Genomic DNA, 14,281 nt, shown 5'->3' on the forward strand with positions numbered 1-14,281 from the left:
TGTTTTCTTCTTTTCTTCATTGACATGCTTTATACTGTATTCTGCAATGTAAATATAGTGCCAGCTTATCAATACGGTGGATTCAAAACGCATTTGGTGGTTATCCTCTTTAGGGAAGTTTTAGACCTAACATTTGAAAGCCAATTATGTAACTTGTCAAGCAATAGACAATGTGTAACTTCTACAATGTAAATGCGACATGCTTAAATTGTCAGTCAGTAAGCCATTTTACAAACGTTTGTCATCATAGTGTATATGAATGTAAGCCTCGGGATTACACATGGCAAAATAACGTACCTCGAAACGTTCAATTTGTATGAAGTTAAGGATTTCTTAATTCTTTTATAGCTAGTTTACTTCGATCAACTGATACGGATAAAGGATATTTGTTTTCAACGGATATTAAGTTCAAGTGTATTTTCCATTTGTGATTGTAGTTTTAAATTACCAACAAAACAGCTTGATGATTCTAGAAATCAAATGTTTCAGCCAGGTTTTTTTTTTTGCGAATGTCCTTTCTCATTTTGGTTTGTCCTTTTTGGTGACGTATATCTATTATGGCTTAACCACTGTTGGTGCTCTTAACATGTTTTAAAGCACTATATGGTGTTGGCTTTAAGTTTATCCGGTACGTTTTTGTTTTCTTCCTATTTTTTACGTTTTATATGAGCACTAGCTAATGTACTGTAGACTTTCCTTAAAGTGACAAGGCGAAACATGTGTATGGTGAGGATAAAGTGGAATTCAACAGGTAAAGGACAGTAGTGGTTTCCCGATGTCCAAATTAACGTGACTTTAGTAAAGAAAAAGAAAACAGTACGGTGTTCAAAAGTCATAAATTGACTGAGGCAAACTTAAACTCAAACCAAGGCAAACACATCAATTATACGAAGAAAACAAAGAAACAAACGGAACACTGAAATGCAACAAAAACAAACATCAGCATACATTAAAACAACAACATACATTAAAACACCAACATTTATAGTAACCGATGTTTATATAAATCGACAGTAGTTTATTAATGTTCAAATCTCGAAGTTTCAAGAGACAAATCAAGACAGCAACACAAATATTGAGGAAATCGTACGAACTCCAATGAAAGCGAGACCGGGGTGGTTCGAAATAGTTAGTATCCCCAACTATGCATGCACCACCCACCATGCTAATAGATACTCAGTTAATGACAACAATAGAAATTAGAACATACTCGGTAACATTAAAGATTATGTTATGACTTTACTGGTATGTAAAACTCAAAAACTGCGAAAACATTTTCCTGGTGATTTGAGACATCGACACGTCGTATTGGTTCACCAATTACTACTGGAGACCCAACAGCGAATACAAATTTCAAATGTGAATTTTACGCCGCACTTGATTCATAAAGTACTTTTGTAAAAATGGAACCTGTATCCATGGACGAAGTGTACTATCGCATCACCGGCAAAGCTGTAAAATATGAATTTGGATGCATTGTTAAGTTCTTAAACATATTAATACACTTTATATATAATTCCAGATAAATTCATTTGAACAATTTTTTCCCTTCATAATGATATTGTGTAGTATACATGAAAAAAAGATCACGTTTCTAAAAGCAATATTTTCCAGTTTCACAGATACAAAAATAACTGTAGTTAACAAGGAGTTGGGAGAAGCAGGAACAGATCATCATTGATGACCAAGATTACTAGATTGTTTGCCAACCAAAACAATGCCGTGAAGGCAATGGGTCAATAATTGGTAAAAGTCTGTCAACTGATCACAGGTCAAGGTGGCCGGTTTTTTTTTAAATTTCTAAACAATCAGTCGCAGTTTCTTCCTACTATTTCAAACCTGAAGTAACTGTTTTTTTATGAGAAATCTACCACTCAAAGACTGAGATGGCCAGCTTGAATATTGGTTCGGGCTATTTAAGATAGATTTTGTTGTGAAACATCTAAAGAGCATGTTATTGGGGGTTAATTTTTAAAAACAAATGTCAAAATTACAACTGGATATCTTCGAATGTCGAGTGGTCATGACAATAGATCATATTTACATAAAACCAAGTTTAACACACCATTTTCTGCGGAAAAATGTCTGTTCCAAACTTCAAATACGACAGTTGCGTATATTAATATTCCGTCTTAATGACATTTGATTCTGTCAGTTCTTCGTGAATTTACCTTGGAGTTTGTCATTTTTGGTGTATTATCTTTGGCCCAAGTGACACTTTGTCTTTTGGCTTAGAGGAGGGAACATAAGATTTGTGAAATTGAATACAACAGTATAATGGTTTTAGTATAGCATTTATTTGTAATTTTTAGATGCTAAAAGTTTAGTGATTTTCTATCTCTAGGGTTAGTAGGAACATTTTTTCTTGGTTACGAAAAGTTGTATCTATATATAAACATATGAATTCGGTTTCTATATTTAACATCGAAAGTGTTTTTATTAAGATTATGCTGTCTTTCTTGACATGTATTGATACACTGCTTTCCAGCATAATCTTAAAAAAAACAATTTGATGTTGAATATAGAGACGGAATTATCCTTCCGGAGTCCCCGAGGCGATCAAGGTTTTTTGTATATCTTTTTGTCTTTTACATTTCTTTGACATAGTATTTTTGTCATCTAACAGTCAACAAGCAATATTATTGGCCCAGTCCTAGTAAATAAATATGTGTATCAATTTTGTGCGTACTAAGCGATTTTCTGGATATTTACCTTCAGTTTAGAAGTAAGAGTTTGCATAAAGGGTTATTAGGGCAGGAACATTTTCGTAGTATCATCGATATTACAATGTATACAAATTTAGTGGTCCTACACTCAGACTTATTCCGTAAATCATATGAATCAGAGTTCTTACAAAACCTTCTAAAAGTTTTATTTATATGTATAGGATGCATAAGTTCTACTTGCATAAAAAGAAGAACTACTGAAATAAACAATTCACACGTTCTAACATGAATTTTAGAGATTATTATTCTTTATAATACATAGGAGCCTCAGTGACCAATTAGTCTAAGAAGTTCTACTACTGTAATCACTAGCCAGTCAATACTGGGGTTGTGAGTTTGAACCTCGCTTGTGCGCTAGCACTCGACTTTTATCTTAACTGTCTAGGATTGTCAGTTTTCCTATCAGAGGTCTGTGGTTTGTTTCGGGCACTTGTTCCACCTATGAAAACTGACTATGAAACATTTGACATCAACGACCCAGATCTACTGCGCAAACCACCACATACTTCGCCCGTCAGCATGAAATCCAAAGAAGCAATGCAAGCAGCCATCTTAGCAGAACGGCCCGATACTCCGTACCAGCCACAACATCGCAGTTGGAGTGAGATGAAAGCCAAACGACAGACAGACCCAAATATGTTAATAGGTATATTAGTCCGCAATATCCAGACAGGAGAGCCGGACGGTAAAACACACACATCATCATCGTCTATTTCAGTTATTGTTCCTCGTTTTTCTAAAGGCTTATCAAATGGCAAATTCAAAAGCACTTGCACATCAAACGAATGGATAACAACTGTCATATTCCTGATTCTACACGCATTTTCTAATGGAGAAAATGATGGTTTAAACTTTAGCTAGCTAAACCTTTCTCTATCTCTTGTATGACATTCGCATAACATTCATAATATTGCAACGATGTGTGAATAAAACAAAAAGACATGAAATTCGTATAATTAAAAAATGTGCTCGTGGTGTTTATCCATTAAGATATGTAAAGGCCATACGATTAGGAAGATGATACATTGTTAAATAAAAAAGATTACAATTGAAAACCTGAAACCATCACGTTTTTCAAAAATTCGAGTTAAAACTGCCCATCTCTGTCAATATAAAGGAAGAGATCAAGACATGAAGACTGCCACGAAATTGTAAAATTTAAAAATTAAAAAAAAATAAAAAGTATAACAAAAATATCAAACTCCGAGATGAATTATTAATGTATCGATCATTGGTTAGTAGGATGACTTTTGACGGTTGGGAATGATTGTTAAAATTTCAATTAGATAAAATAATCTACCAACGCAATTGGCCTGGCTCCGTTTTCATTTTTTCTCATTTGTAGTTGCTTAACGATAAGTGGAAAATATATCCGGGATTTGTCGCTATTGCTCTATAGCATGTCAAATGTGTGACTCGCAATTAACAATGCATATGATTAAACGTTGCCATCAGACTAGATATGGTCGTGTATTTATATATCCTGTACAGTAAAATTGATTTCATCTTCAACATGGGTTTTACTGCCCGGCGGATAAGTCTCAAGGGGTGATATTCTGTGTTTTTCAAATATATGTTCAATCCGATCTACTAAAGGAAAATGATTAGATATAACTAGTGTGGATTAAGGAAGTTTGTTAACAAAATTATAGACTGTTAAATGCAAAGGCTTTTGTTTGTCTTATGAAAGCAGAGACCTTTAAACTTTAATTTGAAACTCTAACACATGCCAAATATGCGTGCTTTTGTTATTGTGATATCATGGATGAACATATGTATAAAAAATGACAATACGCAATCGATTCGAATGTTCAGAACATTTGATAGACTTGATTTTTCCGCACATTATTACGTACACTTATTCCATTCACTAGGTATAACCGAGAAGAAATAAAAGCTTGCAAAACAAACAAAAAAACACATAATAAACGATGATCACGTAAAAAATAAACAATGAAAATTAAAAAAATATCATAATTTCAAAGTGTGCTGAGTATATAATTCGAAACCAAATGTCTGGCAATATATCGGTCTAATTATTTTGATAATTGTCTTTTAACATGTTATCAGCAATAGACCGATGAATTTGCATATTTTCATTTAAGCTTTGTTTTTTTTCCAGACGTTTGTTACGCTGAACATGCATTTCCTATAGTTTAAATGATATGTCACTATTTGTACTGCGTAATTTAAGGATTTAAAACAGAAATACTTTTCAAAAGCTAGGTGTGTACAAGGTTTCAAATAACGCCGTCTTTTAAATGTAATTATAAAATAAGTTTATAACCCGGAAGTACAAAATAAGTTTGCTATCAAGTTTTTACCACGAACTATAGAGTGATATTAGTAACAATGTAGCTCAGAATCAGAAGCGTGAAATCAGGACAATCGAGTGTACAACACAAAATGGCAAGTAGCTTTGTCAAACGGGCAAGCTATCATATAACCAGCGAAGACGATATATTTAAAATTCCAGATGTGAAAACTGCAATGATGTTATTGAAGTCATGGGGACTGGAAACAAAAGGACTTCGGACGAAAGACCAAGCTTTGCAGCGAATATTGGATCATTGGAGAACAATCTCCGATGAACAACAAAAACAATCAGATGAAAAGGTATGCGTTTATTACAATGTGTTTGTCTGTGAATGCATAATAGAATTATTTTTATTATTGATACAAACTTGGATAGGTATATACAATATTTTTATATACTTTCATTTTAATCAATATTTTCAGATCAACAGATATGTCAAGGACTCGTCAGAGAAGTTGAAATCAAATATTGAAAAACTGGTATCAAAATTTGAAAGCATGATAAAGTTTTATAAACAGTTGTCGCTCACTCACCAGAAAAGCATTTGTGAATCATACAAGAATATCGAGGAAATAGCTCGAAGTAAAATACATAATCTGAAAAATAGCCAAAGTGCACTTGTTATTTCTGGTAAGTTAATTAACATTGAGGGTTTTATAACATAACTGTATTTATGTAGGCATTAAATGAGTGTAGAGTTACAAATAAATTATCACCGATGCCGGGCTGCACAGATCAGTGGGGCTCAGATAAAAAAATGTACAGTTCAAAACAGTCATCAACAATTCCGATTATACAGATTACTGGCGGTCAGATCAAATCAGGTCTAAACAATAATCAACGATTCCAGGCTAACAGATTAGTGGCGTTCAATTCACAACAGGTCAAAACAATCATAAACGATTACAGGCAAATACTTATAGCGCTTACGTAAACATAGTCATCAACGACGCAATGCTATATACACCAGTGGCACTCGGAGCAAAGCAATCCAAAACAAAAATCAACGATGCCTGACTCAACTTATCAGAGGTGCTCGGAACAAAACAGGTTACCAATCATCCCAGATACCAGGCTATTTACATAAGTAGCGCTTGTATCAAAACAGTTTTACACTTTTATGTCATCATATAACGAATTTTTAGAGCATTAAAATCGAAAATTTTACAAAATGTTGTGCTAGTATTGACTTGCTCTGATGGTTCTAGCAAAAATACATTTGTCGACAAATCGGGACATAGTAAAGAAAAAAATAAGTGCTGTTCATATGAGTGTTTTTTTGTTTAAGGATGCATGTTTATGTCATGAAAATAGTGATTTTTTTCGCTTTAATGCAATTTTTCATTAATTTTTTTCTGTTTATTTAGGTGAGCTCGGTTCAGGTCAGACAAGTTTTATAAATCTCTTGCTACAATCAGATATTCTACCAGTCGAAGAAGAAGGCTGTACAAGAACTTACTGTGAACTGAAACAAGGGGGTGAACCCAAGGCAACCTTGTACAGCAAAGACCCAAGTACTATGGAATCAAAGGTCACAGTACTTGATATGAAAGACCAAACAAGCAAAAAAACACTGAATGATTTTATAACTTCTGCAAACGAGATGATCTATCATGAAAAAGTAACAATAGAGTATCCTTTCGAGTTTTTAGAGGTAGGTTGGAATCTAAAGAATTTTTTAAAAGAAAGAAACTATAAAATAAATTAAACTATAAAGCAAGTTATTCATATCAAAATGTTTGTATCAAATAAATAATGGAAATAACTACATGGCTTGATATTAAAAAAATTGTATTACAATGTATTACAATTTTTTTCCGTTCGTTACCTACGCTACCTACTTAAACCTGTTTTCAAAATAGTTTTGTAGTTTGATATGACTCCATTTATTTCACCTCGAAGGGCGGATCTTTAAACGCCAACACAATGCAAGGATACTTTTTAAGAAAGCGAAACACTACGTATTCATTAAACTGATATCAATCATCAATTTATATCATAATACAGAACCAGAGTGACTCACCAAAAAAAAAAAAAAAAAAAAATCCAAAAAAGAACATATTTTCTTACATTCGAAAATGTTATGTGTATAATAATTTCAATAATGAAATGATAAAATAATATGCGTGTTATACCTTAATAAAGCAGAAATCCGATAACACAGAACAACAAAAAATACTCAGGATAAGAGAACTACTAATGGTTATTCGGAATAACCAAAAACAATGCCTTTGATATACATTAGTAGTTGATTAATTATTACAACAAAATGTTATATGAGTTAATTCTGTGGCTCGCATCCTGACGCGTATTATGATTTTATTTATTTTGATGAATATTAAAATCTGTATTTGCTACAAAAAAAGTTCCGCAATACATACAAATCTATAAAGTGTACATAATATGTACTATACTATACTTTTTAGAGTGGTATACATGTACTAGACATTCCTGATCATATTGACACTTCTATACCATTAGAAGATATTATATCAGTCCTGCCACCAAATGTAGTGTTCATCTATGTTTTAGATTTTTCTAAACGTGAACATATTGAGACAGGAAAGGTAGGTAATGGTTTTGTCAATCTGTAGCTCAATGTATCAGAGAAAAAAAAGAGAGAGAGAGAGAGAGTATGAATTTTATAGAATCAAATGTGCTCAGTGCAGTTTAAGAACATGACAGTAGAAAAAAAATGTACAAGACAATCGTATGGGAAACAAGGTTTCTTAAAATTCGACATTTTGCAATAGACTTACGTATGGTGTGGATATTGTTTTCTTATCGATAAATGCCCGCAGCTAGGATTTGTGCTGATGCAATTGTAGTAGACAACTCGTAAAGTGTCAGTCTTTTTAAAAAGAACTTCCAATGTCGTGAAATACAAAAGATTTCTTTTCTTTTTCTTGAGAAAACTTTTTTTAAATGCCCCTTTGTGTTGCAATCATCAAACAATATACTACTCGTATTACCATTTTCTTCACTAATATTTGTCATTTATGTCTTGTGTTAAAGGTGGAAGATTTTATTGCGCATGTCTGCAGAACGTCTCAACATGGTTTCTCTTATGAAGACGTGATGGTCGTCTGCAATAAATGTGACGTCATCCCTGAAGAACAGCTAGATGACGCTAAGATAAATGCGAGAGATCAGTTATTAAAAACTTGTCCGGAACTGAAAGACGACCAGATTGCATTTCTGTCAGTGAAAGAGGTAATGAGTTTGCATTGTAGTAGATTTGTAACAGAAACAAGTCAATGACATGATATACCCTTTTTTAAGTAGTATGATAACACAATTATAAAATTTTTTAAATGTCCGCCTATATAGTTCAAAGTAATGAAGCATATACATGATATATATAATAAAAGATAAAATTTCAATATAGTTATTTGAGCTAAGAAATATCTGTCATAATATCAACATTTCAATCGGGAAAAGGGGTATATAATTAGTAATAAACCTTTCTAACACTTTACACTTCATGATTTTCGAATCGTTTAAATGACCCTGATATATTATATAATTATATATTGTTAACTGTTTAATAGATGTAAAACAATAATAACATAACAATATATGTAAGTCAGCACAGAAATATCAATACAGGCATTATATTTACATATTGTAATAAGATTAGTGAAGAAGTAACAATTATATTTAGCATTTTTAATTGTTTTTTTAAAAGCATGATCGCTGTCATTTCTCTTCTTCCCAGAAGATAATTATATATTTTACGGACGACCGAAATTTTAATTGTTATGTTTATGACAAACTTATTCATATGGCGGAAAGAAGTTTGATATTTGTATGCTGTATTTCAGTTTTATAGGGTTTAGTTTATAAAATGGATCGACCATTTGGAGAAGTATAGTTAAGCCCGTGAAATTTGAAATAATCCGGATGATTAATACGTTCTAAGCAATTACAGCAGATAGAAAATTAAATCAATAACAAACCCGTTGAAGAAAGAAAAAGACGTTTCAAAGTAAAGACCATCACTACTAAGTGAGTCGAAATTTTAACATTATGAACAGTTAATTTTCAGAAAATGTTATTTAATGTCGGCAGCAAGTGCTGACTGTTCTGCTGGTGATAACATCGGGAACGAAACGTCCAGTGGTAGTTCGGTATACAATGTATATTCAAAATTGAATTGTTGTTTTTTCTCTTTGTATCCAGGAACAGCGCTTGGAACCAAGTGGTATACATAGTGAGGATTTCCAAGCAGTTTGCAAAGCTATTCACAATTCATTCTTAAAAAAGATGGAACAATATTTAAAAAAGGAGTACAGGTTGGATATTCACATATATTTCACGAGTTTATTTCTTGCTTGTTATTTTTCCCCTTAAAATTTCCTTCTTATGTCGTTGCACTTGTACATAGAATATATGTCAACTTCGGATAAATACTACAACAAACTAAACTGAATAGAGTGAAGAATGATATAGCACACTCATTTATGTATTTATTATATCAATTCAAAAACAAATACGAATACATGTATAATAAATTTTTGAAGAAATGTCAAATAAGAAGATCTATCTAAAGAACAAGTAGAGGATGAAATTGATTACATTAAGATCTTTCTCTTTTATCCTTTATGGGATAGTTGTCTTACTAACAGTCATTTTACCACATCTCATTATTTACTTATTGTGAATGTTCGCCTGTTTCTGAAGACTGTATATTTTCGTCTAGCATGTTTTGATACTTGATATTCAAAATTGTTCATATACGAATACAAAAATATACCGATTTAACAAATAGTTGCATTACTAATGTTGGTTAATATTTTACAGATGGTTATCACAAGTACAAAAACGAGCCTTGTACATTTTAAAAGTGAGTAAGCTTAACAGTAATAAAACACTTGAAGAGAGAAGAGAAATGATGGCGCAAGTTGAAGTACGCATTGAAAAACTTGAAAAAGAATCTAGGTTGATAATTGGCAGACTCCACGAGGAAGTGGATATGGAAATCGACAGGCTTTATAATAAAGTAGTAGATTATCTGAATTCTACTGATTTAAAATCTAGTATGACAGTCTGGTTGGATGACCAGTGTCCAAAACCTGATAGAAAATGGAAGCATTTAAAATGTGCTGCCGAAAATAGCATTGTTGAAAAACTCCGAGAAAAACTAAATGAATGGGAAAAGTCAAGTGCAATCAAACTGAAAATTCAGAAACAAATAATCAACAAATTTAGTGAAGAAGTGGAACTTATGGAAACCCATATGAAGAAAATTGGAGGTATTTTGTTATGATCAAAGATAAAAAAAAAAAGTTCCTGGGAAGAAGTTCAAGCTTTCAATCTTTATGATATAAAATTGTATATGAATTCAATACTTTTAGATAAAAACATTTTAAGTTGATTACTATTAGCAATGCATTTGTTTCCAAACTTTTTCAATGTAAACTGTAAACTAAGTTGTCGTATTGGTATAATTGGATAAACAGCACATTAAAAGGTAAAACTTAACACAACAAAAATACAGAAATCGAAGAAACTTTTAAAACAGAAAGTTCCTTATCAAATGGCAAAATTAAACCAATGAATAACAACTGTCATTTTCCTGACTTGATACATCCATATCCTTATGTAGGAACCGAGCTTTCCCTTTCCCTATTTCAATGACGATGAAATTGTGTACTAAGTATCTTTGTCCGATTGTTTTTATATAGTCGATTTACATTGCAGCAATGCTAGCATGTGGTGATTCAACGGCTGTGGTGAACCTGCATCGATCTTTCAAACATGACAGTCCGGTGAATCTGAGAAGTTCCCCTCAGTCATCTACAAGCAAACCTCAGAAAGACAAGAATAAACTCAGTGATTTTGTTTGTGGTATTGGAGGATTTGACAAAACTGTCAAGAAAGAGATCAAACCTATTTTCAACAAATATAAAAAAGAAACACGTACACATCTTATGTTCAAAGCAACAGATATTTACCTAAGATGTTTAATAAAGAATCCACAACTTAAAGAAACTGTAGGGAAATATATAAAACGATTTTCGAAAGATATAAACAAAATTGCCAAGATGATACCGGATTTGATAGCAATGGATAAACGATTGATGTCTTCATTAGAATCTGAAGTCATGGAAACAAAAGAAACTATTCATGTTATTCCTGAAAATCTACGCAGATGCCTAGTCTTACAAGGGGAACTTGATTTATTCTATGTCTACGAAATGTGGCAATTGGATTACCGACTTCGGGATTTAGAATGGAATGAAAAGCGGAAATTAGGGACTGGAAGTTTTGCAAATGTTTATCCTGGTCACCTGAATACAAATGGAGAGAAAGTTGAAGTAGCCATTAAAATGTTTAAAGACCCCCTCCAGACAAATAACATTTCAGAGTTGTTACTTGAAGATGAAACTCTAAGGTATGATTTTATTGAAGCATATTGCATAGTTATCAAAGAAATTTCAAATACTAGTATGATATCCCTGTTTGCAACTAAAGTTTAGGATTACTTTCATCAGCTATGCCAATAAAGGAAAGTCAAAACAGTTATTATTTAAAAGCATCTAAACAAATCAAACTAAATAAAAACCGCCAATCCGACTTAAGTTAGTTTGTGTGTGGGTACTGAAATATCTAGAATATTTTCATATCTGGTGCATCTTTCATCTTCATGTTATCTTTAGAGCTAATTTTTTTTTAATATGCCATGAATTACCAGTATGGAGAAAGCTTTTATATGATGTGCCTGTTGTTCAATCCATTTCATATCTTTATGAATAAAATATGTTTAAAATCAAATACTCACCAATGATATACATGAATATTGTAATTGTAGGGAGTTGGAACATGACAACATTATCAAATACTACGGAGCTACAATTCTACAAAAGGGATCGCCACAGAAGACATATTGGATTATGATTATGGCTAGTTGCATCACAAACCTGAAAGAAATTTACCTTGACAAGAAATCTCCCCTGAAAGAAGACATCCCCTGCAAGCAGACTAAAGGAACAATGGAATATGAAAAGGCCAAGACTGCAATGGTTCATTATGTGGTCCAACTATGTGAAGGTGTATCCTTTCTTCATGCCAAGAAACTAGTACACAGAGATCTAAAATTAGAAAATATTTTGGTAATGTTTGTTTTTGTCATTTTTGTCATTTTTTTTCTCAATTTTTGCCCATCATTCTCTATTCTTCATATTTTATTCCCCATAAGCTCTATATTTTTAAATGTTTGGACTAGTTTTCTTTATTCTGTATTTTTTGGGCCCAGTTTCTGTATCATTATTCTCCCTTTTTCTTTATTCTGTCAACCCCATCTAGACCCTTTAATATGCAAAATCTTTATGTCCCTACAGTGGCTTTAAAAACAATATCTCCATAAATTCTTCTGGAAATGTACTTTACTTTTAGAAGTATGACAATCAAGTTCACATGATTTATATTGAATGTTAACTTATATTAGTAGTATTGTCAACAAACCTAATTAATCGGATAAAAGAAAATAAACATACAATGAACCAATAAAAATCCAGGAGACTTAATTCAGATGCAAGAAGTAACTATTCCAAATTTTTTAGAAAAGCACAAATGATATTCACTAAAATATTGTTCATGCTGTTATTTTAGGTAACCAAAAACAAAGAAATAAAACTTACAGATGTTGGCCTAACAAAGCCAGAAGAAGATATTTCTGGAACATTCGTCGGTTCACCAGTTTATATGGCTCCAGAAGTACACGAGCAAAAATCAATTTACAACCGGAAAGCTGATATTTACAGTCTTGCAATGGTGTTGTGGGAAATGTGGTATGGCAAATCCATTAATGATGAACTGGACGGGAAAGTCAGAGGGAGGCTCTCTGTTGAAATAAGAGGAGGGACTCGTCCCATGTTTACAGAGGACCAAAAGCATACTAAACCACCGGATGAGTGGATAACATTTATAGGAAAATGCTGGGCTGCAAATCCGAAGTTCCGACCAAAAGCAAAACTGGTCGCAGAATTTTTCAAAGATTCGTTACTGAAAACTGTGCATTTTGTTTGAGTTTATATGTGTTCTTGTATCTAATATCTATACATGTATAAATGTCTAGTCTTTAATAAATGATTTTTAAGATCATTATGGATCTTAAGCAAGAGAAATTGAATTATTCTTTTCTTTAGAAAACACATTTGCAAGTTTTATAGGTCAGTATTAAAATGTGTATCATATGTTGACTAATTAATCACAATTGCTCTGATTTGTCAAAAACAACAGTACATGGTTGAAGCACTTTATAAAAATGTATACATTAGTAGACTGACGTATCACAATTGCTCTGATGATTTTGCCCAAAACCACAGAACATGATTAAAACACGTTATCAAAACGTGAACATATGTATACTGATAAATCACAATTGCTGTGGCTTATTTGCTCAAAACCACAGAACATGACGAAAAACATGTCATCAAACTGTAAACATAATTATGTAGACTGATAAATCACAATTCATATAATGATTTTGCGTACAACAACAGAACATAATTAAAACACGTTTACAATTGTGAACATTTGCAGACGGATAATTCACAATTAATCTGATGCTTTTGCCCAAAACAACAGTTCAAGATTAAAACAAGTCATCAAATTGTATATATATCTAGACGGATAAATCACAATATCTCTGATGCTTTTGCCAAAAACACCAGTACTTATAAAAACACGTTATCAAATTGTGTAAATAAGTAGGCTGATAAATGTTCTGATGCATTTGACCAAAACAACATGATTGCATTCTTTCTAGAACTGAGAGCTCATTTGAAAGGTAACGTAGACAAGTTTAAGATTTTCACAAAATATTTTCTAAACCAGCATACAATATTAACAGCTGCCTAGTAGTGTAGTATATAGTACTTTGTATTGGATTTATGATGAATATAAAAAGTTGAATCGATTAGATACAAATTTTCAAACCAAAGATGCATACAAATTTGAAAATAAATATGGAAATGACTGAATTAAAAAGAAAAATTAACGTTGACAAATAAACAATGAGTTAGGGGATGGTTGGCGACTTAAAACTAGTTGAATCCCACCACTGTACGAGCCTGTTCAAAGTCAGGAGCCTGTAGTTCAGTGGTTGTCGTGTGTTGCTGTGTTACGTATTTGGTTTTTATGCCCCACCTACGATAGTAGAGGGGCATTATATTCTGGTCTGTGCGTCCGTTCGTTCGTCTGTTCGTTCGTCCGTCTGTTCGTTCGTCTGTTC

At 32.5% G+C, this 14,281-nt stretch overlaps 1 protein-coding gene across 1 annotated transcript; it reads left to right on the top strand.

The window, feature by feature from the left end:
* The first annotated feature begins 4,865 nt into the window (after positions 1 to 4,865).
* LOC143066902 (uncharacterized) lies at positions 4,866 to 13,172 on the top strand. Its single transcript, XM_076239734.1, has 10 exons — positions 4,866 to 5,342; positions 5,466 to 5,673; positions 6,411 to 6,697; positions 7,470 to 7,610; positions 8,059 to 8,256; positions 9,226 to 9,338; positions 9,847 to 10,298; positions 10,747 to 11,440; positions 11,858 to 12,158; positions 12,658 to 13,172. The coding sequence occupies exons 1-10, from the start codon at positions 5,133 to 5,135 to the stop codon at positions 13,072 to 13,074; spliced, it is 3,021 nt and encodes a 1,006-aa protein (XP_076095849.1). The 5' UTR covers positions 4,866 to 5,132; the 3' UTR covers positions 13,075 to 13,172.
* Positions 13,173 to 14,281: the final 1,109 nt, after the last annotated feature.

Source organism: Mytilus galloprovincialis, chromosome 1 (assembly GCF_965363235.1).
Source record: "Mytilus galloprovincialis chromosome 1, xbMytGall1.hap1.1, whole genome shotgun sequence".
Lineage (NCBI taxonomy): Eukaryota > Metazoa > Mollusca > Bivalvia > Mytilida > Mytilidae > Mytilus > Mytilus galloprovincialis.

Bases quoted from the DNA above. Each gene is read 5' to 3' on its own strand.
- LOC143066902 (XM_076239734.1), top strand. From the start codon at position 5,133: ATGGCAAGTAGCTTTGTCAAACGGGCAAGCTATCATATAACCAGCGAA. The intron at 5,674-6,410 runs GTAAGTTAATTA...CTGTTTATTTAG, and splicing joins AAGTGCACTTGTTATTTCTG to GTGAGCTCGGTTCAGGTCAG. The intron at 9,339-9,846 runs GTTGGATATTCA...AATATTTTACAG, and splicing joins TATTTAAAAAAGGAGTACAG to ATGGTTATCACAAGTACAAA.